Below are 25,732 nucleotides of genomic sequence, written 5' to 3' on the forward strand. Positions count from 1 at the left end.
TAGAAATGTTAGCTATAGCAGAAAGAGAAAAAGAAATGAAAGGAATTAGGATGGGCAATGAGGAAATAAAACTCACTCTTTGCAGATGATATGATGTTATACTTAGAAAATCCTAGAGAATCAATTAAAAAACTACTTGAAATTATTAACAACTTTAGTAAAATTGCAGGATATAAAATAAACCCACATAAATCATCACCATTTCTATATATTACTGACAAAGGCCAGTAGCAAAAGATAGAGAAATTCCACTTAAAATAACTGTAGACAATATAAAGTACTTGGGAGTCTACCTGCCAAGGCAAATCAGGAACTATATGAACACAACTACAAAACACTTCACACAAAGTCAGCTCTAAACAGTTGGAAAAATATTAATTGTGAGCCAATATAATTAAAATGACAGTTCTGCCTAAATTTATTTATTCAATGCCATATCAAACTGTCAAAACATTATTTTATGGAGCTAGAAAAAATAATTTTTAAAAATTCATCTGGAAGAACAAAAGCTCAAGGATATCAAGAGAATCAGTGAAAAAATGTGAAAGAAGGTAGTCTAGCCATACCAGATCTCAAACTGAATTATAAAGTAGTGATTATCAAAACAATCTAGTACTGGCTAAGAAATAGAGTGGTGGATCAATGGAATAGATTAGGTACAAATTACATTGTAGTAAATGACCATAGTAATCTAGTGTATGATAAACCCAAAGATCTAAGCTTTCGGAACAAAAACTCATTATTTGACAAAAACTGCTGGGAAAACAGGAAAATAATATGGTAGAAACTAGCTATAGACCAACATCTCACACTGTATACCAAAATAAGGTCAAAATGGGTACATGATTTACACCTGAAGGGTGATACCATGAGCAAATTAAGAGAGCATCAATAGTTTATCTGTCAGATTTATGAATATGGGAAGAATTTAAGGCCAAAGAAGATAGAGCATTACAAAATATAAAATAGATAATTTTGATTATTCAAAATTAAAAAGTTTTTGCACAAACAAAACCAGTGCAACCAATGGGATTTTTTTTTGCAACAAATATTTCTGATAAAGGCCTCATTTCTCAAATATATAGAGAACTAAGTCAAATTTGTAAAAATAGAAGTCATTCCTCAATTGATAAATGGTCAAAGGATATGAACAGGCAGTTTTCAGACAAAGAAATCAAAGTTATTTATAGTTATATGAAAAAAATGCTCTAAATCACTATTGATCAGAGAAATGCAAATCAGAACAACTCTGAGATATCACCTTGCACCTATCAGAGCAGCTAATATGACAAAAAAGGAAAATGTTGGATTTTGGAGGGAATGTGGGAAAACTGGGACACTACTGCGTTGTTGGTAGAGTTGTGAACTGATCTAATCATTCTGAAGATTTAGAACTATGCCCAAAGGGCTATGAAGCTTTGATCCAGCAATAACTGCTGCTACGTCGATATTTCAAAGACATGTAAAAATAGGGAAAAGGACTTATTTGTACAAAAGTATTTCTAGCAGCTCTTTGGTGGTGGCTAAGAATTGAAAATCAAAGGGATGCCCATCAATTGGAGAATGGCTAAACAAGCTATGATAATTATCTATATGTGTGTGTGTGTGGTGTGTGTGTGTGTGTACACACACACACACACACACACACACACACACACGTAAATATATAAAATATTATTGTGCTATAAGAAATAACAAGCAGGATGATTTCAGAAAAACCTGGAAAGAGTGACATGAAGTGAGTAGAACTAGAAGAACATTGTACACAGTAACAGCAATATTGTTTGATGAAGAATGTGAATGACTTAACTATTCTCAGCAATTCAATGATATAAGACAATCCTAAAGGACTAATGATAAAGCATACTATCCGCCTCCAGAGAAAGAACTGATATTGACTGAATACAGACTGAAGCATGCTATTTTTCACTTTCTTTCATTTTTTCTTTTATTTGCATCTTCTTGTACAAAATGAGTAATACGGAACTATTTTGCATAATTACACATGTATAACCCGTATCCATTTACTGTCTAAGGAAGGGATAAGGGGAGGGAAGGATAGAATTTGGAAGTCAAAACTGCAAATAAAAATGTTAAAAAAGCCTTTTTTTAAAGTGAAAAGGGTTACTCTGAGCCATTGAAAGGTCTTGATGGAAATGAATGTTTAACACATGAGATGGGGAAGTACTTCTGGTTTGTTAAGAAGATTAACCATTTTTCCAAAGCCTACATCCCCCTCCGCCAACACACACACACACACACACACACACACACACACACACACACACACACCCTCTGAGCCAAAGATCTCAATGTGAACCTGTTAATTCTTGGGCACCTTTTTCCTAAAGGGTCCTATATCTTTATTCCCACCACACCATTTTCCAAGAATGACTAAAATAAAGTAAATTGCGTAGAGATTCATAATCTAAAAAAATGAACTGACATAGTTGGAGCATAAAAATATGTTTGATCAGAAAGGGAGATGATAGAAACTATAAACATTGGTGATACGTGATAATCACAGAGTGGTCAACAAAATTCTGCTTACTTATTCCCAGCCATTCTCCATACTGTCAGTATTATCACTGATTTCCTTTTAGCTTTTTTTTTTTAATCACTATATTAGATTGGACAGGACTTAAAAACATCACCTGATCTAACACTCTTATGAATCCACAAACATTTATTAAGCACTGGGGACACAAAGAAAGGCAAAAATAGTCCCTGCTCTCAAAGAACTTACTTTCTGATGGGGGAGATAATATTTACTTATCAGAATATATAAGAATATATTTATCAGAATGTATTTATTTTATAAGAACAAACAAAATAAAGAGTGCTTGGAAGGTAACCTTAGAGTAGCAGCAGGGAACATCTCATATTTATATAGTGTTTTAAGTATTGTAAAGTGTGCCTGTTATTTCTTTGATCCTTGTATAAGACACCTCATTTCCTGACTGTACATTTTCAAAGGCTGTCCCCTATACCTGGAATTTCCTCCCTCTTCACCTCTTCCTCCTGGTGTTCTTTAGCTCTCAGCTAAAATTGTGCCGTTAGCAAGAAGCTTTTCCTGAACCTCCTTAAAACTAGTGCCTTTCCTCTGCATTCATCTCCAATTTATTCAGTATGTGTCTTGTTTAGTTGTTTGCAAGTTGTCTCCCCCATTAGATTGTAAACTTCTTGAGGGCAAGGCGTATTTTTAGCTTTCTTCATATCCCCAGTAATCACAGTAAGTGGTACATAATGGATGCCAAATAAATGCTTGTTGACTTTACTTGACTCACAGCAACCCTGAGAGGTGGTTGCCACCATTATCCCCATTTTACAGAAGAGGATAATGAGGGTAGGAGAGATTAAATAACTTGCCCAGGATCATACACTACCAAATAAATGTCTGAGATGACATCTGACTTCATATCTTCCTGACTTTAAGTCCTATTCTCTATCTACTAGGCCAAACAGTCTCCTCTTCTTATAAATGGAATCTCAAAGAATGATTTTGTGAGATGAAGATCACAGGTGGTCCATATAGGAAGTGACATCTACAGTGATCCATTTTCTAAATTGGAGGACAGTAACTCATCTTACTGATTAAGCCACTTAAAATCTACACTCACTGTGAATTGACATTCTTAAAAATTAGTTACCTAGAGTTATTCCCACCAAAATCACCATGCCTGAACATGCTACTTTTCTGACTCACAGTTCCATCACCATGACCATGACATTGAAATCATTTGTGCCATTGTTTGTGGGTAATATAAATGCTAAGTTTACACACTTGATGTATATATAGTTGTCTGTGTGTCTCTGCATGCTCTTTTGGATAGCTGCATTCCCGTTTTCTTTTGAAGATTGTAAACTCCTCTAGTTTAAGAATATTTGAAAAAAATATATGTTGCTCTCTGGTTGCCTAGCTAAGTACCATGTGCACATGAATGCCTAATAAATGTTATTTAATGTTAGATTATTAATAATTGATTTAAAAAGATGTTAAAGTCATCCATTCATGTAAAAAGAACAATTTTTTGTTTTTAATCGTGTGTGCGTTTTAAGTGAGGCAATGTTATATAATGGAAGGAATCCTGGATCTGGAGTCAGAACTGGATTTATAAGATTCCTGAGTCAGAAGGGACTTTCAAGATTATCTAATCCCTTCATTTTTGCAGCTGGGGAAACTGACGCCCAGGGATGGGGAATGAAGTAACTTGATCAAGGTCACACAAGTAGCAGGTGCCAGATCCACCTTCTGAACCCTGACTCTAAATCCAGGACTTTTCCTCATTTTGCCATGATTTAAATTCTAACTCTCCTGCTTAGGACCTTTATGCCCTTGGGAAAGTCAAGTTCTTTCTTTGGGGCTTGGTTTCTCCATTTCTGAGGTCCCTTCCAGCTATCAATCCTAAGCTTAAGTCTGTGTTTCTTCCCCAGGAAACAGGTTTAAAAAAAATGTCTACAAAACAACAACAAAGTCCCAACTGCTTGAGGCATTTCCACCCCCTTCTGGGTGGATATTTATGTGTGAATGAATTGTAAATTGTTGAAGCTGTCTTCTGGGAAAAGTAGCAGTCTGCTTTCCTGGCTAGTTTAGCTTCATTGCGTCTCAGCGGGGAGAAAACAAATGAACCCTGTGTGTTTAGTGCCCAGCATGATGGAGGTGGTCACATGATCCCAGGCTCTTTCAGGTCCTGCCCAGAGACTTTTCATAAAGATGAATGAAAGAAGGTTGCATTTGTATAACCTCGTTCAACCTGAGACCTCAAAGAACTCCATAGACACTACAATTTGTCTCTTGTGTGTCCAGTGCCCACCTGCAGCACACACAGTTCTTTCAGGATGGTAGGGAGACCATCTTGTTTGATCTTTATCTGTACTACCTACTTTCCTTATTTATTTTAAAAAAAATTTCTTGAGTATAAGTTGGAGACAGATTTCTCAGGATTCTCTAGTAGCCTCTAGCAGTAAAGGACCACGGCTCTTTGTCCCTTCTGGGTTGACTTCTTCAGCCTGCTGAGCTCAAGAATGCTTTTAGAAACTGCACTCATTCTTTTACTTTCTTAGTGAACTCATTTGTTTTAATCATCTCCTTTCCTTCCTTACCTTTCCCTACTGTTAACTCTTCTCATTCTGCTCTTGTGTACCAAATTAAGTTGAAGGGATATACTCTCAGAGCTAACAGGTCTCACTGGATCAGCGCAGGGAGTGGCATTCTTGTCTAGGCACTCAGGTACTATGGGAAAATGACTTTTCATTAATACTAGGGACAACAACTCAGATTTCTTTTAAGCATTTTTTCAGGGTGTCAACCTCCTGTTGTTTGAGGGACCACTGATCACAGCCCCAAGAAAAGCACAAGGCTTACAGTGACCCTACACGGAATTTAGTGTTTGTACTGTAGGGTGAACCTAACTACCTGGAGCAGACTTGGGCAAATTTGTAAGTCCTCTGGTTAGAGGTTTCAGAGGGGCAAGCCTCCCATGGGATGGCATTTCTGAGTCTGTGCCTTTGAGGGTACAGGGCTCCAAAGTAACCTGTACAATATACAATTTAAAAAATGTTAATGATATCTTTTATTTTTATTTAACTTTAATTTATTAATTTATTTCACTTGATGTGGGCAGCTAGGTGGCATAGTGGATAGAGTGCCTGGCCTGAAGTCGGGAAGATTCATCTTCCTTATTTTATATTGGCCCTCTGACACTTACTGGCTATGTGACCCTGAGCAAATCACTTAACCTTGTTTGCCTCAGTTTCTTCATCTGTTAAATGACCTGGAGAGGGAAATGGTAAACCAGTCCAGTATCTTTGCCAAGAAAACTCCAAATGTGGTCATAAAAAGCTGGACACAACTGAACAACAATAGTCCCTCACCCTGGCCAAAGACTCTAGAAGGAAGTGCCTTCTCTAGCTCTTCTTTGGGACCAAACAAATGTAATTTATTTTGTAGCAAGATAAATGAAGCTTTGGACACCACTCTTCTTGAAGTGCATGAAAGTAGAAAGAGCATTAGACTAGGAATCAAAGACATGGCTGGACTCCAGCCCTAGCTTGATTGTTTATGAGCTATGTGACCCTACTGTGTATCAGCCTATTATGTGCCAGGCCCTGAGAATACAAGGACCAAAACAAGTCTCTGCCCTTCCAGGGATTCTGTGTTCTATTGGGGTAAACAGCATGCAAAAGATAAGTAAACATAAAATATGTACAGAGTGTAACCAAAGTAATAGTGGGGAGGGAATTTATGACTAAGGGGTGTAGGAAAGGCCTTATGAAGGAGCTGGTCTGGAGAGACCTGAGTTCAAATCCTGTTTCTCCAATTTATCCTGAACATATCTTGTTTGTACATAATTGTTTTTGTGTTGTCATTTCCATTAGATTGTGAACTTCTTGAGAGGAGGGACTGTCTTTTACCTCTCTTTATATCCCTGACTCTTAGCACAATGCCTGGACACAGTAGGTGCTTAATAAGCCCTGCTTATTCATAACCAAGTCATCCAACCTCCATGTGAGCGTCATGTAGCTCTCTAAGACTATAAATTATAAACATGTTGCAATCCACATAAGTAAATGAAATTCTTATCCCAAGTTTTCTCACACCTACAAAAGATATACTTTGGGCAAATTATTGAACTTCTCAGGGCCTCAATTTCCAGATCTCGGACATAGAAATAATGTTACTTGAATTCCTTACCTCACAGAATGATTATGAGGAAAGTGCTTTATGAATTGTAAAGCACTGTAATTTTTCCTATGTAAATGGCTGTGGTTTTTGGCTGTTCTTGTCCCCACTTTGAGCATCTTGTTTTCTCTGTATTTTCTCTTCCCAGTTTTGTTAACCCCTCAGAAACTAATCTAATTCTTTTTTTTTTTGAAGAAAACAGATTTTTTTTTAATAAGGATTGGGAATTGCAATATTATCTTCTTTCTGCTAAAGATAAGACAATTTGCTTGCTTTGTGATACTGCAATATCAACATTAAAGAAATTCAATGCTCATCCGCATTATAACACTCATAAGGATTGCAAATATTTTAAATTAGAGGGAGAGGCATGAAAGGTTGTATTATAGGAATTAAAAGATGAAAAGTAAAAGCAAAGACAGTTTTTTCAAACAGCAATAGGACCTGGAAATAATGCCACTGAAGCAACTTATAAAGTAGCTTATATATTCAGGAAAAAAGGGAAGCTATTCAATGATGTAGAAATTGTGAAAGAATGCATTATTGAAATTGTAGGATGCTTAGATCCCTAATCTAATTCTTTAAAACAATATTTAGCCTGGGATTAACTCCACTGAAGTGACAGAATCACTGGGCTACAATATTTGCATTTTAGACTAAGTTGGTAGGTAATATTCTTGCAGTTAAGTATTGTAATCCACACTCCTATGCAAATTAGGAAATACTAAATTGTTATTGAAATAGCCTCCCTAGGGTTTTGTTTCTTGTTGGTTGTTTCATCACAGTTTGTTGGCGGGTGGGGAATACATTAGTGTCTAAAAGCAAATAGAATTCTAAGTTCTTCAGTAATTCTGTTCCTCAGCCTAATTTCTAAATACTGCTTATCATCAAAAGAATCTTTCATGTATTGCAACTATGAAACTTTATATATAGAATCACATGGCAAAGCACTGCCAGGAAGCTCAGAGCTCATTTAATCCAGCCCATGCCTAAGAAGGAAGACTGTCTACATCAAACCTGACAAGTACTTATCCAGGCTGGCTCAAACACTTTCAGTTATGGGGAACTCATTACATCCTCCCAACTGGATTATCGCAATAACTTTCTAGGCAGTTTCCCTGGCTCAAGTCTCTATGTGCTCCAATCCGTTTTCCACTCAGCTGCCAAGAGGATTTTTCTCAAGTCTCAGTCTGGCCATGTCATTCCCTCTTCCTCCTGCCCAGTGTGCTCCAGTGTCCCTATTACTGTAAGGGTCAAATTTAAACATCTCTGGCATTTATTTACAGCTCTTTATAACCTGTCCCCTTCCAACCTTCTAGTCTCCTTATGCCTTACTTCCCTCCATTGATTCTATGCTATAGATACATTGGCCCATGTGTAATTCCTCAAAATGGACACTATCCCTTCCACCCTTGTGCCTTTATACTGGTGGTCCTTCATGCATGGAGTGCTCTGCCCCTTCATCTTATTTCTTAGTTTCTTTGACTTCTTTCAAGAGTCAACTTGAAGCCCCCATCTTTCCGGAAAGGTGTTCTGGGTCTCCGTCCACTCTCAAATTAATCCTCCATCTACTCTGTAGATATCTTGTATCTACTTAGTTATTTTTGTGTTGGCTCCCTCAACAGCATATACGTTCCTTTAGAGCAGGGACAGTGTTTTTGCCTTTCTTTATATCCCCAGCAACTGGCACACTGTCTGGCACATAGTGTGGGTCAGCGAGATGGCACAGTGGATGGAGCACTAGGCCTGGAGTCAGGAGTACCTGAGTTTAAATCTGGCCTCAGACACTTGACACTTACCAGCTATGTGACCCTGGGCAAGTCACTTAACCCTGTTTGCCTCAGTTTCTCATCTGTAAAATGAACTGGAGAAAGAAATGGCAAACCACTCCCATATCCTTGCCAAGAAAACTCCAAATGGGGTCATGGAGAATTGGACACACCTGAAAAGACTTGACAAAACTGGCACATAGTAAGTACTAAAGACATTTTTGTGGTGGTGTGAAAACAAACATGTTTGAAATGACTTAATAACTCTGATTAATGCAATGCCTAACTACAGTGCTGGAGCGTGCTACCCCTCTTCACAGAGAGCTGATGGATTCCAGCTGCAGAATGAGACATACGCTTTCTGACCCAGCCAGTGAGGGAATTTGTTTTGCTTGTCTATGCATATTTCTAACAAGAGGTTTGCTTTTCTTTTCTTTTTTTTTCTTATTCGGTGGGGGTGAAGAAGCAGGTAGAAGGGAGAAAAAAATGCATGTTAAATGAAAAAAAATTAAATTAAAAAATGCTTGTCAGTACTGACTGACCTCCCAAGGTAGCTCATTCCCCTTTTAGGAACTTTTCCCCATCCATCCAGGCTTAATCTGCCTTTTTATAATTTTAATTCATTGCTCCTAGTTTTGCTTTCTGGAACCAAATCAAAGAAATCTAAGCCCTCTTCTATTTGACAGACTTTCAGATACATAAAGACAGTTTCATGTATACCTAAAGTAATCTTTCCTGTAGGCTAACCATCTTCAACTAATTCTCATATGAATGTTCTTCAGTCCTCTCACCTTGTGGGTCATCATCCTCTGCAACTTGTAAATGTAGAAGATAATTTGTTGGTGATTTTGTCAGGATTTCATTTGGCTATCGGCTCCTTGTGGTTGAAAATTAGATCACTTTTCACCCTAAAGTAGTCTGACCAGAGCAGAGTATAATGTGGCCTTCCTTTATTCTGGTTACCATGTTTCTATTTATGTATAGCTTACAATTTCATCATCTGTTATGGCCATCATGGCATCATAGTCTTTTTTTTTTTTGGGTAGGCAGTGGGGTTAAGTGACTTGCCTGGGGTCACACAGCTAGTAAGTGTTATATGTCTGAGGTCAGATTTGAACTCAGGTCCTTCTGTATCCAGGACCGGTGCTCTATCCACTGCGCCACTTAGCTGCCCATGGCATCATGTTCTTGACTCTTATTAAACTTTCAGTCCACTAAAACTCATATGGCCTTTCCATATGAACCATCTGAGTACTCAGAAAATATCTGCCTAGTAATATGTTCTAAAATTTTGTCAAGGTATTCCATAATTTTGCCACTTCAATTTATAATCTACGTATTTTAGATTTATAACCTAGGAAATAACTTCATATGCACCACTGTAAAGTTTATAATATTTTGAACAGCACATCGAATATTTGTGGTAACTTTTGCATATATTATATAGTATTTGTTGTCTATTTTTATCTCTTCAATGTGATATTGTCTTACCATATCCTCAGAGTCAGCCTTTATTCCTTTTGATTTTAAGCATTTTCTCTGGTTATCTCCTATACTTGGAATGCTCTCCCTCCTCAGCGCTGCCTTCTCTGGCTTCCTTTGAGTATCAGATATAGTCCCACCTTCTACATGAAGCTTTTCCTGGTCCCCCTTAATTTTAATGCCTTCCTTCTGAGACTACCCTCAATCTTGCTTGTACATGGTGGTTTGCTCTTTTCCCTATTAGACTGTGATCTGCTGGAGGGCAGGGACTGTCTTTTGCCTTTTTTTGTATCCTCAGTGCTTAGCACAGTGCCTGGTGTATAGTAAGGTACTTTATAAATAAATGTTCACTTGACCAAATGACTTTCAAGTTTCTCTGATAATGGCTGTTTTGTAGTATTCTGTTTTTGAACTCAAGTTTTAAACTTCTTTGTAATCCTCTACTTTAAAATCAATATTTCTTTTTTAAATTAATTTTTTAAAATTTTATTAATATATTTTGATTTATCAACAATCACTTCCATATGCTTTTGAGTTTAAAACTTTTCTTCTCCTTCCTCCCCCCCACCCTCCCCAAGACAGTGCACAATCTGATATAGGCTTTACATTTACATTCCTATTAAACACATTTTCACATTGGTGAAGTTGTAAGTAAAAATTAAAACCAATAGGAGGAACCATCAGAAAGATAAAACAAAACTCAGTAGAAGGTAAAAATAAGTGGTAGTGATTCAACTTCCATAGTTCTTTCTTTGGGTGTGGACAGCATTTTCCATCCCGAGGCCTCTGGAGATGTCTTAGATCCTCGTAATGCTGAGAAGGATTCAGTTTAACAACATTAGTCATCGCATAACGTGGCTGTTATTGTGTACAAAACCCTCTTGGTTCTGCTCACTTCACTCAGAATCAGACCATATAAGTCTTTACAGGTTTTTCTGAAGTCAGACTCTTCATCATTTCTTATAGCACAATAGTATTCCATTACATTCATATACCACAACTTGCTTAGCCATTCTCTCAATTTCCAATTCTTTGCCACCACAAAAAGAGCTGCTATGAGTATTTTTGTACATGTGGGTCCTTTTCCCATTTGTTTGATCTCTTTGGGATATAGCCCTAGAAGTGCTATTGCTGGATCAAAGGGTATGCACATTTTTGTAGCCCTTTGGGCATAGTTCCAAATTGTTCTCCAAAATGGTTGGATCATTTCACAACTCCACCAACAATGTATTAGTGTTCCAGTTTTCCCACCTCTCCTCCAACGTTTATCATTTTCCTGTTTTGTCATGTTGGCCAATCCTATAGGTGTGATGTGGTACCTCAGAGTTGTTTTGATTTGCATTTCTCTAATCAATAATGATTTAGAGCATTTTTTCATATGACTATAGTGGCTTTAATTTCTTCATGTGAGAATTGTCTGTTCATATCCTTTGACCATTTATCAATTGGGGAATGGCTTGTGTTCTTATAAATTTGTCTTAATTCTCTATATATTTTAGAAATGAGGCCTTTATCAGAGAGACTGGTTGTAAAAATTCTTTCCCAGTTTTCTACCTTCCTTCTAATCTTAGTTGCATTGGCTTTGTTTGTGCAAAAACTTTTCAATTTAATGTAATCAAAATTACCCATTTTGCTTTTCATAATGTTCTCTATCTCCTGTTTGGTCATGAATTCTTCTGTTCTCCATAGATCTGATAGGTAAACTATTCCTTGTTCTCCCAGTTTACTTATGCTATCAGCCTTTACATCTAAGTCCTGAACCCATTTTGAGTTTATTTTGGTATATGGTGTGAGATTGGGTCTATGCCTAGTTTCTGCCATATTCTTTTTCAGTTTTCCCAGCAGTTTTTTTTCAAAGAGTGGGTTCTTATCCCAGAAGCTGGGATAAATCAATATTTCTTGAAGTAGACCTTTGAAGATTTTTTTAGGATAATGATATGCAAGTAATTCCTGCCACTTCCCTTGACTTATTTACCAAAGGTCCTTTACAGAAGAATGGCCACTCAGGGACAGCTGTCCTGGCCCAATGACCCTAGAAATTCCTCTTCCTTCTCAGTGCTGCTTGCTTAGAATTTTTTTTTCCTTCCTGCTTTCCCTTTCACTTTGTAGCTATTAACTATGCCTCTGTTTTGGTCTAACTTCCCATTCCACCTTTATCCCCTCAAACATACATTCAGACACCTCAGGTCCCCACTTCTCACAGTGTTAGTCCAGGACTGGGTTTATAATGACAGGACTAGAGGTAGCCAGGGTGAAAGGAGCAAGGAAGTAAAGAGGAAGAAATGGGTCTATTATCTCCCCAACATTTATGGTGATCAGATTTGGTACTACTGTTTACTATGGGCCATATATAATAAGTTGAACTAGGAGGAGGACTAGACTAAATGCATTATAAAAGCTCTAAGAGGTGAGCTATTTGTTGGTTTTTGGCAAACATCATTAAGTTGGATGCTTCTTATTAGATAATTAATGGAAATAGATGCTATTGTCACCTTCCAAGATATAGAACATTAACTATTGAAAAGGATCATGGTAGTTCTGCAGGAGAAGCACCAATCCCACATGGCTCTACCTAGCCCAGCCCACCTCCTCCCTCTTCCTCCCCATCCCCTCCTGTCATGGCAGATTATTTTATCAGTGGTAGCACTTGTTACATTCCAGAGGATGGGCTCATGGCACAGCCACTCTTCAGCTTCTGAGACAGGCTTATGTCAGTGACTTCCTCATCCTCTTGGCTATGTAGACTTCACAGCAGATCAAGGAGATCTAACTTCAGGACTTGCTAAGAAAATAACCCTGAAGAACTCACTTGCTTCGTCTCTAGTAGACACAATCACTGGGATAACCGTTGCCATGGTGCTCACAGGAGGTATTGGCTTTGTCCATCACAATTGCACCTCTGAATTCCAGGCCAATGAAATACACAAAGTGGAGAAATATGAGTAGGGCTTCATCACTGGCCCTGTGGTCCTGAGCCCCAAAGATGGAGTCAGAGATGTGTTTGAAGCCAGGGCAAGGCATGGCTTCTGTGGAATCCCAATCACAGATGATGGCAAGATGGGCAGCCACCTAGTGGGCATCATCATCTCTCATGACATTGATTTTCTCAAGGAAGAGGAATGTGACAATTTCCTGGGTGAGATCATGACCATGTAGGAAGATGTAGTGGTGGTTCTTTCAAGAGTCACACTAAAGGAAGCCAATGAAATCCTGCAGCAGAGCAAGAAAGGGAAACTACCCATTTTGAATAAGAATGACCAGCTAGTAGCCATCAATGACTATGTGGAACTGAAGAAGAATGAGACTATTATGTGGCGTACAAGGACACAGGGCAGCCATTGGCACCATCAGGATGATAAGTATCAGCTTGACTTGCTGGCCTAGGCTGGTGTTGATGTGGTCATGCTGGACTATTCCCAAGGAAACTCCATTTTTCAAATTGGCATGATCAAGTACATCAAGGAAAAATACAATAACCTCCACATTATTTTTAGCAGTGCAGTGATAGCTGTAAATAGGCAAAAAACCTCATTGATGCTGGAGTTAATGCCCTGCAGGTTGGCATGGACAGCAGCTCCATCTGCATTACAAAGGAAGTGCTGGCATGTGGGTGACCCCAGGCAGCAGTTGTATTAAAGGTCTCAGAATATGCACAGTGCTTCAGTGTCTCCATCGTTGCTGAGGGCAGCATCCAAAATTTGGGCCACACTGCTAAAGCCCTTACCCTTGGAGCTTCCACAGTGATGATGAGCCCTCTGTTGGAGGCCCCCACAAAAGCCCCAGGTGAGTATTTCTTTGATGGGATATGGCTAAAGAAATACCAGGGGATGGGCTCCCTCAATGCACTGGACAAGAACCGTGGCAGCCAGAACCACTACTTCAGTGAAGCAGGCAAAATCAAAATGGTTCAAGTGGTGTCTAGGGCCATGTAGGACAGAGGAGTATCCACAAATTTGTTCCCTTCCTGGTTGCTGGCAGCCAGCACTTCTGCCAGGATATTGGTGCCAAGAGTCAAATTCAAGGTGTAGCCATGATATTCTCAGGGAAGCTGAAATTTGAGAAGAGGACATCACCTGCATAGGTGAAAGGTAACTCCCATGGATTGATTCTATTCATGTGAGAAATGGCTCATCTAAGAAGTGGCCTTGTTGGGTTCTACTGCCTCTCACTTCTCCGTCTTTAGATTTTTCATTAAAAACCTGGATATAATGGGAGGGAAAAGAAAAGAAAAGGATCATAGTAACCAAGCTTGACTCAAGAGAAGACATAAGGAAATATACTTATACTCCCTTTATTTGTGGGGGTAGGAGACAGTGAATGTGAAACATTGCATGTACTGTTAGACTCTGATTATATGTTGGTTAATTTTTGCCAAACTACTTTTTTCTCTTTATTTTTTATTCTTTGCCAAAAAATGATAGCTTGTTTGGGGGTGGAGAGGGTGGTTCAGAGGGAAGGAGGGAGGGAGGATATATTTGAGAATGAGATGATGTAAAAAAAAGTGATATCAATAATTTTTTTAACAAAAGGATTATTATGGCTTTATGGAAAGAGTACTTGTATTAAAATCAGAAGAACACTAGATTTGAAATCTGGGGATCCACCTTCAAAGGCCAGATCAGCTATTTTAGTACCTTTTGTGATGTTGAGTAGAACATTTGACCTTGTTGATTCTCAGTTTCCTTATCTGTAAAAAGAAGGGGTCAGACCTGATAATCTTTAAGGTCCTTTCTAGCTATAACTTCTATGATCCTATCAAGTCTTGGCTATGACAGTAGCTGTGTGGCCTTGGATAAGCCTCTCTGAGCTTCAGGTTACTTGTGGGGAAAATGGAGACAATAATACCTGTTTTACCTACCTGACAGGGTGATTGTAAGGAATATATTTGTAAACTCTAAAGCATTAGAAAATGTGAATTATTATTGACTTCTTACTATCACAATTTTTAGGCCCAATTCTATGAAAAATGTCATTTTGAAGCTGTGTAATTCTGTGAGGATTATTTACAGCATTTAAAAAAAAATTTTTTTTTAGGCAATTGGGATTAAGTGACTTGCCCAGGGTCACACAGCTAGTAAGTGTCAAGTGTTTGGTCTGAGGCCATATTTGAACTCAGATCTTCCTGACTCAGGGCTGTTGCTCTATCCACTGCACCATCTAGCTGCCCCCTAAAGCAGTTTTTCTAAGTGGAACCTCAAAATCTATAATCTTAGGTTCTGAAGATCTATCACAGAAAAATTTTGGAAGGGATGGGGAAACAGTGACAGAAATAGGAAGGAAGAGAGAGAGGGAGAAAAGTTGTGAGTGCTTTCTACTACAAAGCCCCTTTCCATTTTGGGCCCTCTCTGTTTTTCAGAGGCCACATGACTACTGGGGGTAGTATTTTCTTCTCCATAAAATCTCTAAGATAGAGAGGTCTCTTGTGGGTCTCTTATTTGGGGCAGCAAGGTCTTACAGTGGCTAGAGAGTCGGGCCTGGAGTTGAGGAGACCTGAATGCAGATGTGGCCTCAGACATTTAGTAGCTATATGACCCTGGGCAAGTCACTTAGACTTTGTTTGCTTCAGTTGCTACTTGTAAAATGTGGGATAATAATAGTCTCTATCTCCCAGGGTTGTTGTGAGGATTAAATGAGATGATATTTGAAAAGCACATAGCACAATGTCTGACATATAGTAGATGCTATATAAATGTTTATTCTCTTCTCCTCCCCCCCTCCCTTTTATGGCATAAGAGGAGTTGTAAGTTTGTGTGGAAATATTTAGGGGTAGAAAGTGATGTTGAAGGGTAAGGAAATGAAGTTGAGAGGATGGGTGGAGAAATTAAAAGGAGATAATGGTAAGGTATGATAGTAATATAAGCAGAAGATATTTATTGGTAAGTTTTTTGTTTTTAGTGAGGGGAGAAAGAACAGAATAGCAGGAATCTGGAATTATTATGAAACAAAAAATTATTATGAAAAAAAGTTGTGGGAATTGAGGGGAACATATGCAAAAATTGGAAGCAAACCCACAAAGTTTGGCCAAGATATCAGAAGGGTCCTCCAGTGAAAGGAATTGGGGAACCCCAACTCAAGAATCAAAAAACTGCCCATAGAGTTAGATTGTTCCTCCTACATTTATGTCTATAACCCCATGTTATCTCCACCATTGCATGGTTTAGTCTAGTGGAAAGAGCACTCATTGCATTTGGAATCAGAAGCTCTGGCTCTTCCACTTACCAGTAGGATGATTTGGGGTCTAGTTAAAATGAATTCTCCAAGCCTCAGTTTCCTTATCTGCAAAATGAGGCTAATAACATCTGGACTATGTACTTCATGGCATTACTTATCAAACTTGTATGAGATAATGTGAGAGTACTTTGTAACTTGAGTTTTATAAAAATGGGAACTATTAGTTTAGTTGTCAAAATACAACTTTTAAAGACATTTCATTCTTTATTAATTAATTTGTTTCTTAGATAGTTTGCCATTGGCTGCTAATGCTAAAGAAGCCATTGCTTTCCAAGTAAGAGGAATTCCCACTGTTATTGAATTCACATTGTTATTGAGGGTTAGAGCGTTTTTCTTTTTGTGCTTTAAAAACAATAGCAAGAAAGCTGTATTCTATGCTTCTGACACTTCCTGTTTCTTTTTTTTTCTTATGTCAAGGTAAATCCACCATATTATGTCCCATTGGTTGAACTGGTCCCACATCCAGAGACAGCTCCTTCGACAATGGAGAGAACGTATGCTCTAATGAAGAAGATTGGGCAATCACCAGTCAAAATAAAGAAGGAGATTGATGGGTTTATTCTCAACCGACTCCAGTATGCCATCATCAGTGAAGCCTGGAGGCTTGTTGATGTATGTCTGCTATTCCTAAACTTTTTTTGAGATTTTGAACATATAATAAAAATAGGTGGCTTTCTGTGAAAATGCCACACATTCACCTAGTTTACCGGATAACAAGCAGTGGGCTGGGGATGGATCAGGAGGTGGTACCATGAGATGGGAAACTGTAAAAAGCTTGAAACAGCAACCAAAAAATTATAGAATAGGAAAGATTTGAGCACTAAGAGCAGTTGTGTCCATATAGTGCGCTCACTTGGAGCTAAGGAGAAAAAATTTGGATGATTGGAAAGTCAGAAATAGCCCTCTTATTTGTCAAGTTCACTATCATTTCCAGCTTCATTCAGGAGGCTATTGGCTATCTTTTCTCTTGGGTTCAGTCAAAAGGTAATGAAAATAAAATTGAAGATAGAAAGCTACTTGTGTTTCAGGAATTTCTCTTCAAAGTATTTGTTATTTGATATTAGGATATAATGACAGGTTTTCCCTCTTATTCTTTCATACCATTCCTTCATAATTATCTGTTAGTGATGCTCTAGATTTTCCCACTGCTTTAGTCCTGGCCACAGAGAATTGTAACCTTTCAGGAGAAATAGATAAATTATATTGCATCTGGAGCTAACTCTCATTTCCTAAAAACTCATTTATTTTTAGTCCTTCAAAAAATAAATGAAAAAGGAAATTATCATCTTAAGGCTATTAATATGATGTGTTACCTCCCATGTTAGTCAAATTCTCCTCAGATTGTTTTTAATATTTTTCCCTTATGAATATCAAAGAAACATGAACTTGAACATGATAACAAGTAATTCCTGACGGAGTTGTAAATAGCAGCTTTTGAAACTGAGCTAAATTACACAAAACACATTCTTAGTTCTGTTGGAGAGGTTGTCAGAGACCCTACAACATCCTGAGGCCACACATGGCTGGCACTAACAGGGGGTGGGATGCTGGGGAGACATTCACCTGTGTTGCTGCTGCAGGAGGAGGAAGGTGGCATCTGGAAGTTTCCTGTTTCAACTAATCGTTACAAAGGCGTTGTGCATAGTGGATACAAAACCAGCCTCAGAGTCTGGAAGACAAAGGTTACTAACATACTGTCCGTATGACCCTGGATAAGTCAATTTAAGACTATAAGTCTCAGAGCAGGGGCTGATCTGCATTAATAGAGGGAGTTTCCTCACTAGAGAGCTTCCTGTATTGGTGAAATCGCAGGACTAGACTGAAAAAAAATCAATTATTAATTACAGTTGTTCTTATGCTACTGAAGGACTGAGAGTTCAGTACCATTCTAAATTTCAGTGCCCTGGGGCAAAACTATAGTAACTCTGTCCTAATATGGCTTTCATACTTGAGCTTTAAAAAAATCATCAAACCTACATGCTTCCTCCTCTTCTCCTTCTCCGTCTCTCTTTCTCTCTGTCTCGCTCTTTCTCTCATTCCCCTCTCTTTCCCCTCTCCTTCCCTCTCTCCCTGTGTGTGTGTGTGTGTGTGTGTATGTGCGCGCGCGCGTGTGTGTGTGTGTGCGTGTGTGTTAATCCCAATTGGGACATAATATTGTGGACTTACTTAAACATGAGCAAAGTAGCTAATCTTAAAGACGGCTCCTGTTAGCCTCGTGGAAAGAATCCTGAACTGGGGATATGTGGAGATGAGTTCTTTTTAGGTGGTATTGCTGACTTACCATGCTACCCTGATTCAGCTACCCCTATATAAAGTAAGACAGTGATAATCTACTAATCTAGAGCCCTAGGATCATGGCAAAGTGGGATAATGCATAGAAATATAATGTATCACTATTTGGGAGAATGGTGTTGTACTAGCACTGTCAGCTGTCTCATAGATTTAGATTATCCTACAGTTCAACAGCGGTTAGTTGCTTTGTTTTTGAGGTATTTAATCCATATTTGAGCAAGGAGTCAGGAAGTAGAAGTAGATGTAGGCAAAGAATGTATGTGATGTTCTAATTCTTGTTTCTGGCCCTTGGTCAAGTTTTCTTGTTTTTTGTTTTTAACAAGTTGGCTGTCTGCTTACTATGAGCGTCCTCCAGTTAGTTGTCCCTACCCTACATCATCACCACTTCAATCTGGTAATATTGTGTCATGTACAATAAAGCAATGATTATCGAGACAATTCTGGGCTTTCCTTTTCTGGGCCAGTTGGTCCTTTAGGCGTTCTGGTTGTTTCTGACACTACCAAACCATAGTTCACTAACCTATGTCGGTGTTCTCTAGGGCATTAAAAAACAAAACCAAAAAGTTCTCACCAAGAGAAAAAGATCCACAGATATTTAGACTATTTCTCCTCATCTAGAATTAAATAATCTAATGAACAAAATAAAATTGCTTGTATCCAATTGTGGTTTAAACAACTAAGAAAATCAACCTGCCTTTTTTTGAGGAAGATTAATGTGCAGCCACAGAACACACTGTGCTATTTTCTTTCCTTTCAGCATTCAAAGTAAAAAGGAAAGTATCTTATTTCATTTTTCTGATCACTACTTTTCTGTCTCCTTTTCTGCCTTTTCTTCCTCCTATTTCTTTGTTGTTGTAGGGTTCTATTCTCAGCCCTCTTTCATTGTTTCCTTCTACACTTCCTCCTTCCCTATGCCCAAGGCTTCAATAATTTGTAAAACACTTAGCATAGTGCTCTGCACATAATATTCACTTAATAAATGGATATTCCCTCCCTTTCCTCTCTTCCTCCCCTTCCCTGTAAAGATGACTCAGATCTTTATCTTGAACCTCATTCTCCCTCTTGAGTTCCAGATCGACATTTCTATTTCCTGGATGTCCTGTTAACACCTCAAATGCAGTGTATGCAAAATGAAACTCATCATTTCCTTCCCAGCAACTCTTTTCTCCTCTTCCTCCCCCAGATTTCCTCTTCACTATCGATGGCACCATCCCCCTAACCACAAAACCTTGGAGACATCTTTTATTTCTCCCTATATCTTCCCACCTGTATCCACTCACTCTCTAAGATCCAGCTTTCCTGGGCCTCAGTTTCTTCATCTGTAAAATGAAGGAGTTGGATTAGATGTTCTCTGAAGTTCCTTTTGTCTTTAGATCTATCATTCTATGATTTTACATTATACCCCTTGAGTTTGTGCTCTTGACGTTCCCCACACTATTACCCTAATGGCAGGCAGGCAGGCAGGCAGGTAGGTAGGCAGGCAGGCAGGCAAGCAAGCAAGCAGGCCCTCATTACCTCTTGCCTGGACTATTTCAATAGATTCCTCAATGTTTGTTGATAGATAGACTGATTAATTTATCTACCTACCTCTAGTTTCTCTCCACTCTAATCTGTCCTTCATATTTCTACCACTTATTCCTGCAGCAAGCACTTACTAAGCCTTCTTTGTGCTAAGCACCATGCAAGGTATGGGGCTATAGAGAGAAAAATGAAACCTCCTGTGCCCTCAGGAGCTTGCTTTAGACCAGGGGAAACAGCAGGTACACAGACAAGTCAATACAAAATATATGCAAACTAAAGACAAGAAATTGTGTTCAAAGAAGGCAGTAACAACTCAGGAGAATAAGGAAACCTCATGTTGGGAATTGAGCTGAACCTTAAAGGAAGCTAGAGATCTGAGAGGTGGAAATGAGGAAAGGGAGCTTTCTAGACCTGAGGGACAGACAGTGCAGAGGTGTGGAGGCGAGAGAGAGAAAATATTGTATATGAGGAACAGTGAGTGAGTAGGACAGTTTGGACAGGATATAGAGTGTGTAAGAGAGAGTAATGTGCAAATCCATCAGGAAAGGTAGGTTGGAGACAGATTGTGAAAGACTTTGAAGGCCAAATAGGGGAGTTTGTATGTTATTGATAAAGCTGCATTTAAGGGATACAAAGTAGGCACCCCCCCCAAATGTGAGATAGAAATTGCAACATGAGTCACTTTTTAATCTCACACATAATTTTAATGCCAGAAAAGCCTGCTCTCCTTGGCAAGCAGGTATTTATTTTTAATATGTTACCTGTGTTTCATGAACAAGCCTATATTTAGAGCTGGAAGGGAACTTAGATGCATATCATATATGCCATTTTGCAGATGAGGAAACTAAGACCCAGAGAGAAGAACTGACTTTCCCAAAAGTCACTTATGTAGTAAGGAGCACAGCCAAGTTTTGATCCCAGATGTGCTGACCCTGAATTCTATATTGCCCACTACGTGCAAAGCACTGTGCAAATCCAACACTTTCTCCTGCACTACAATATGACAGTCAAGTCTCTGGTTCGCCATTGGGTATAGGCACATGGTGGTATAATTTTCCAACCTTCTCTAGGGCACACAAATGTTTTGTCCTAGCCATGAATGTCACATTGGTTTTCTTGAAGCATAACTCTGATCGTATCACCAACTTCTTAAAAATTAACACCCAGGTTCCTTAATCTGACATTTAAGACTCTCTACAGCTTGGATCCAACCTGCTTTTCCAGCTCGATCTCTTTAGTATTGCCTTTTACAGGTTAAGTGCCTATTGGCTATGGGTGTGATCTTCACAAGTCATTTCATGTAAATGAGCTTCAGTGTCCTTATCCATACTATGAAAGGAGTGAATAGACTAAGTGATCTCTGAGGTGCCTTCCTTCTTTAGATTGTATTAGCTTTTAGGGACTTGTAGAATGGTTACCTTTTAAAAACAGGATAGACTGGTCCAGGCTCTGGGATTTTCTGCCAAAGGGCAACCACCTCTACAAGTCCCTTGGTTTGCTTTTCTCCTGACTGCCCTTTTCAGTGTCAGCCTGCCCAGAGAGACAGAGATGTAAAAGATTTTGCCAAGGCAGAATTTAAGGGAGTTGACAAGTGATAGTGTTCGGCACAGTGCCTGACACACAGTAGGTGATTTATTGAATTGAATTGAACTGGTAGGATGTGTAGGATGAAGGAGAGAGAAAAGTCAAAGATGATGCTGTGGTTTCAAGCCTGGTTAGGCATGAGGTTGTTGATGGTGTCAATAACCTCATGATGTTGATGCCATCAACAGAAGGAAATAATTTAGAGGAGAAGCATGTTTTAAGGGGAAACTGAGGAATTCACTTTTGAATCTGTTGAATCTGAAGGCTTGTGCCTTTCTGCTGCTTGGAATGCTCTTCCCTCCCAAGCTCCCCTCATCCAATTCCTCCCTTTAATTCCTTCAATTCATTTCCTTCCTATACTTATAACCCAAATGTCTTCTTCTTCATGAAACTTTTTCTGGTCCATCCAGATGGAAATGACCTCCTTTTCCACTGAACCCCTGTAGCTCTTTATGCCTCTTACTACATATTCACATTCCAGCTTGTGTTTTAGTTTGTATATCTTATCTCTTCCACTAGACTGTAAGCTCCAGGAGGGTAGGAACTATATGATGAAGTTCTTTATAACTCTCAAAGCACTAAACACAGTATCTTGAATATAAAGATATTCTGCAGTATTTTTTGGTTGAGTAAATGCATGCATGTGTACATGAGTAAATGATATCAGGTTGCCTTGGGGAAGGTACATTATCTGATCTGTAATCTTTTTACATTTCTTCTTTGACACTGTGGTGTAAACCTTGTTTCTTTTTGGATGTTTCCAGCCAGACTGGACCATTGGCTCTTTGTTTTTCTGACATTTCAGTGTGAAAGCCTGGGCGGGGAATAAGATAGGAGTGATGGTAGCAGTGATAGTATATAATTGGTAGGTCTACCTCTGCCTTGGGGGTGCTGTTGTAATTGGCTCATCTTGCTCCCCTTTGGTGAGTCATGTTTCATAGGTTCGAGACAATTCAACAAATGTTGATTAAGTATCCACCATGTGGAAGGCGCATTGTTCTAGATGCTGAGGATACAAACCACAGGGAGGTTACAGTATAATTGAGGGATTTGACATGTATACAAATAAATATGATACAAAGTAGGCTATGATACAAGCAAAGGCATGGAGTGAGGGTAAGATGTCACCAACATGTTCTAGGAAAAATTGAGGGTAGAGAGCACTTTTGGTTGGGAGGATCTGAAGATATTTTGTAGAGGAAATAGCACCTGATCTTTGAAGAAAGAGAAGTATTTTACTATGCAGAAATGAGGAAGGAATTATTCCAGTATAGATCTGACCACGTCACTCCCTGCTCAAGAAATTTTGGTGGTTCCCAATTGCTTTTAAAATAAAACGCAATGGGGGCAGCTAGGTGATGCAGTGGATAGAGTTCAAATACAGCCTTAGACACTTGACACTTATAGCTGTGTGACCCTGGCCAAGTCACTTAACCCCAATTGCCTCACCAATAAACAAACAAATAAATAAAACACAAACTCTTCTTATCATTAAAGCCCTTTGCAGACTGTCTCCAGCTTATCTTTCCAGGCTAGTTACACATTCTTCTTCACTCCAGACTCAGCTGATCCAACTGTCCATGATATTATAAATGAGGAAAGTGAGGCTTAGGAAGTGAGATCTTGTGGGAAAATGTTAATTTCCAGATTTTTTTTTTTGTGAACTTTCTGTACCATGTGGACTTTGCCAAAAAGCACTCTGGCTGATTAACTGGGGACAGTAAATGTTTAGCTGGGGTGGGGGGAGGGATAAAGGAGGAGGGATTTGATTCCGTTCTTCCATTGTTTATGTCATAGAAAGCAAAGAGTAGATAACAAGCAGACAATGTGCTGTGGTGTGAACATGATATTCCATCTTCATCTTTGCACAAGCTGTCCCCTATACCTAGAAGATTCTTCCTTCCCTTCTTGGCCTCTTAGAACCCCATGAACCCTTTAAGACTCAGTTCTAGTGGAATTATTAAATGTCTACTATGTGCTAGACACTGTGCTAGATGCTGTTATTACAGGGACAAAAAAGGCCTTGTCTACAAGAATCTTCTGTTCTGTTAGAAAAATGACATATATGTAGATAATTAAATTCAAAATATATGCAAAATAAATACAAAGTAATTGAGGGGGATGGCACTATTACAAGGGTTCCTAACTTTTTGTGTGCCACAAACCCCTTTTGCAGCCTGGTGAAGCCCGTATACTCTTCTCAGAATAATGTTTTTAAATACATCAAGTAAAATACATAAGATTGCAAAGGAAACCAATTATTTTGAAATATAGTCTGTAGACAGACTCTGAGTATGTGCAATCTGTAGCTGACCTAATAGTCATTTCAAAGTAGTGACAAGCATAAGTGATATGTCAAGATATTTGCAACAACTATACTGTCCTGTGAAAATGTCTGTTATTTCTATTGGTAACAAAGTCACAGGTACTGCTAATGCTACTGTGGTTTGTTACCTCCATTCACAATGAAAGGAAATGCTGGATTTCAGTTAGAGGTTCATGAAAATAAAGATGTAATTTTTTCCCCTCCACGATCATGGACCCTCTGAAAACTATCCACAGACTCTTTGGGAGTCTATGCATCCCAGATTGAGAACCCCTGCATTAGTAACTGAGGGCCCCATGTAGGAAATAGCATAGAAAACTGGGTTTTCTGAATGAATCTTTTGAAATGAAATGTATATTGTTTGCCTGTTTGTGGTCCTTATCCATTTCAAATTGTTAACAATGTGGTGTAACAGAATACGTCATTGTGGTTACCAGATAGCCCCTGTAAGAATCTGACCTTTGTGAGAAAACCCCAGGTACGTGCTTAGGCACCACAGTCTGATAGGGCTGGGTGGATGACAAATTTCCAGCTCATCATTAGAGATTATTTACAATTCTATGTTCCATGGAGGTGATTAGCTGCTGAGAATGCTGGGCACTGGGCTAAGCAATCTTTCTCTGGCATTTTACAACCTTTGAGAGTGAGATTTTCTCAAAAGTGACCATTTCAAGTCTTTGGTGCCTCAGTTAAAGAAAATAGTTTCAGACAGAATCACTCACATTTATTGTTGCTTGAGGGTGTTCCATGCTGTTTACCTCAAATGAATCTTTTAAGTGTAACATGTCAATGGTTTTCTGTAAAATCTGTGTAAAGTACATGGATAACATTTCCCTCAGACTACCTTTGTTTAATTGCAGATGGAGACAGTGAGTGGAGGCAGATCTGCTGGAATGAATTGTGGGTTTTGTAAATTTAATTTATTTTTTTTTGGTTTTTTTTGTTTGTTTTTTTAATTTAAATTTTTAAAATTTTTTCCATATGCTTTTGAGTTGAAAATTTTTCTCCCTTTTCCTCCCCCCCCCACCCTCCCCAAGACTGCGCACAATCTGATATAGGCTTTACATTTACATACCCATTAAACACATTTTCACATTAGTGAAGTTGTAAGTAAAAATTAAAACCAATACGAGGAACCATCAGAAAGATGAAACAAAACTCAGCAGAAGGTAAAAAAATAAGTGATAGCGATTCGACTTCCATAGTTCTTTCTTTGAATGTGAACAGCATTATCCATCCCGAGGCCTCTAGAAATGTCTTAGATCCTCATAATGCTGAGAAAGGTTCAGTTTAACAATCTTAGTCATTGCATAATGTGGCTGTTATTGCGTACAAAGTCTTCTTGGTTCTGCTTACTTCACTCAGCATCAGACCATATAAGTCCTTCCAGGTTTTTCTGAAGTCAGCCTGTTCATCATTTCTTATAGCACAATAGTATTCCATTACATTCATATACCACAACTTGCTTAGCCACAATTGATGGGCATCCTCTCAATTTCCAATTCTTTGCCACCACAAAAAGAGCTGCTATGAATATTTTTGTACATGTGGGTCCTTTTCCCATTTGTTTGATCTCTTTGGGATATAGCCCTAGAAGTGCTATTGCTGGATCAAAGGGTATGCACATTTTTGTAGCCCTTTGGGCATAGTTCCAAATTGCTCTCCAAAATGGTTGGATCATTTTACAACTCTACCAACAATGTATTAGCATTCCAATTTTCCCACATCCTCTCCAACATTTATCATTTTCCTGTTTTGTCATGTTGGCCAATCCCTATAGGTGTGATGTGGTACCTCAGAGTTGTTTTGATTTGCATTTCTCTAATCAATAACGATTTAGAGCAT

At 38.6% G+C, this 25,732-nt stretch overlaps 1 protein-coding gene and 1 pseudogene across 1 annotated transcript in view; both read left to right on the forward strand.

Moving 5' to 3' along the window:
• CRYL1 (crystallin lambda 1) overlaps positions 1-25,732 on the forward strand; it is a 179,095-nt gene that overhangs the window by 110,105 nt on the left and 43,258 nt on the right. Inside the window, 1 exon segment of the mRNA XM_020968784.2 lies at positions 16,582-16,776. Coding sequence (XP_020824443.1) covers positions 16,582-16,776 — 195 coding nt within the window.
• LOC110195847 (inosine-5'-monophosphate dehydrogenase 2 pseudogene) lies at positions 11,864-14,277 on the forward strand (annotated as a pseudogene).

The sequence above is a fragment of the Phascolarctos cinereus genome, unplaced genomic scaffold, assembly GCF_003287225.1.
Source record: "Phascolarctos cinereus isolate Bilbo 61053 unplaced genomic scaffold, phaCin_HiC Scaffold_726;HRSCAF=1367, whole genome shotgun sequence".
Lineage (NCBI taxonomy): Eukaryota > Metazoa > Chordata > Mammalia > Diprotodontia > Phascolarctidae > Phascolarctos > Phascolarctos cinereus.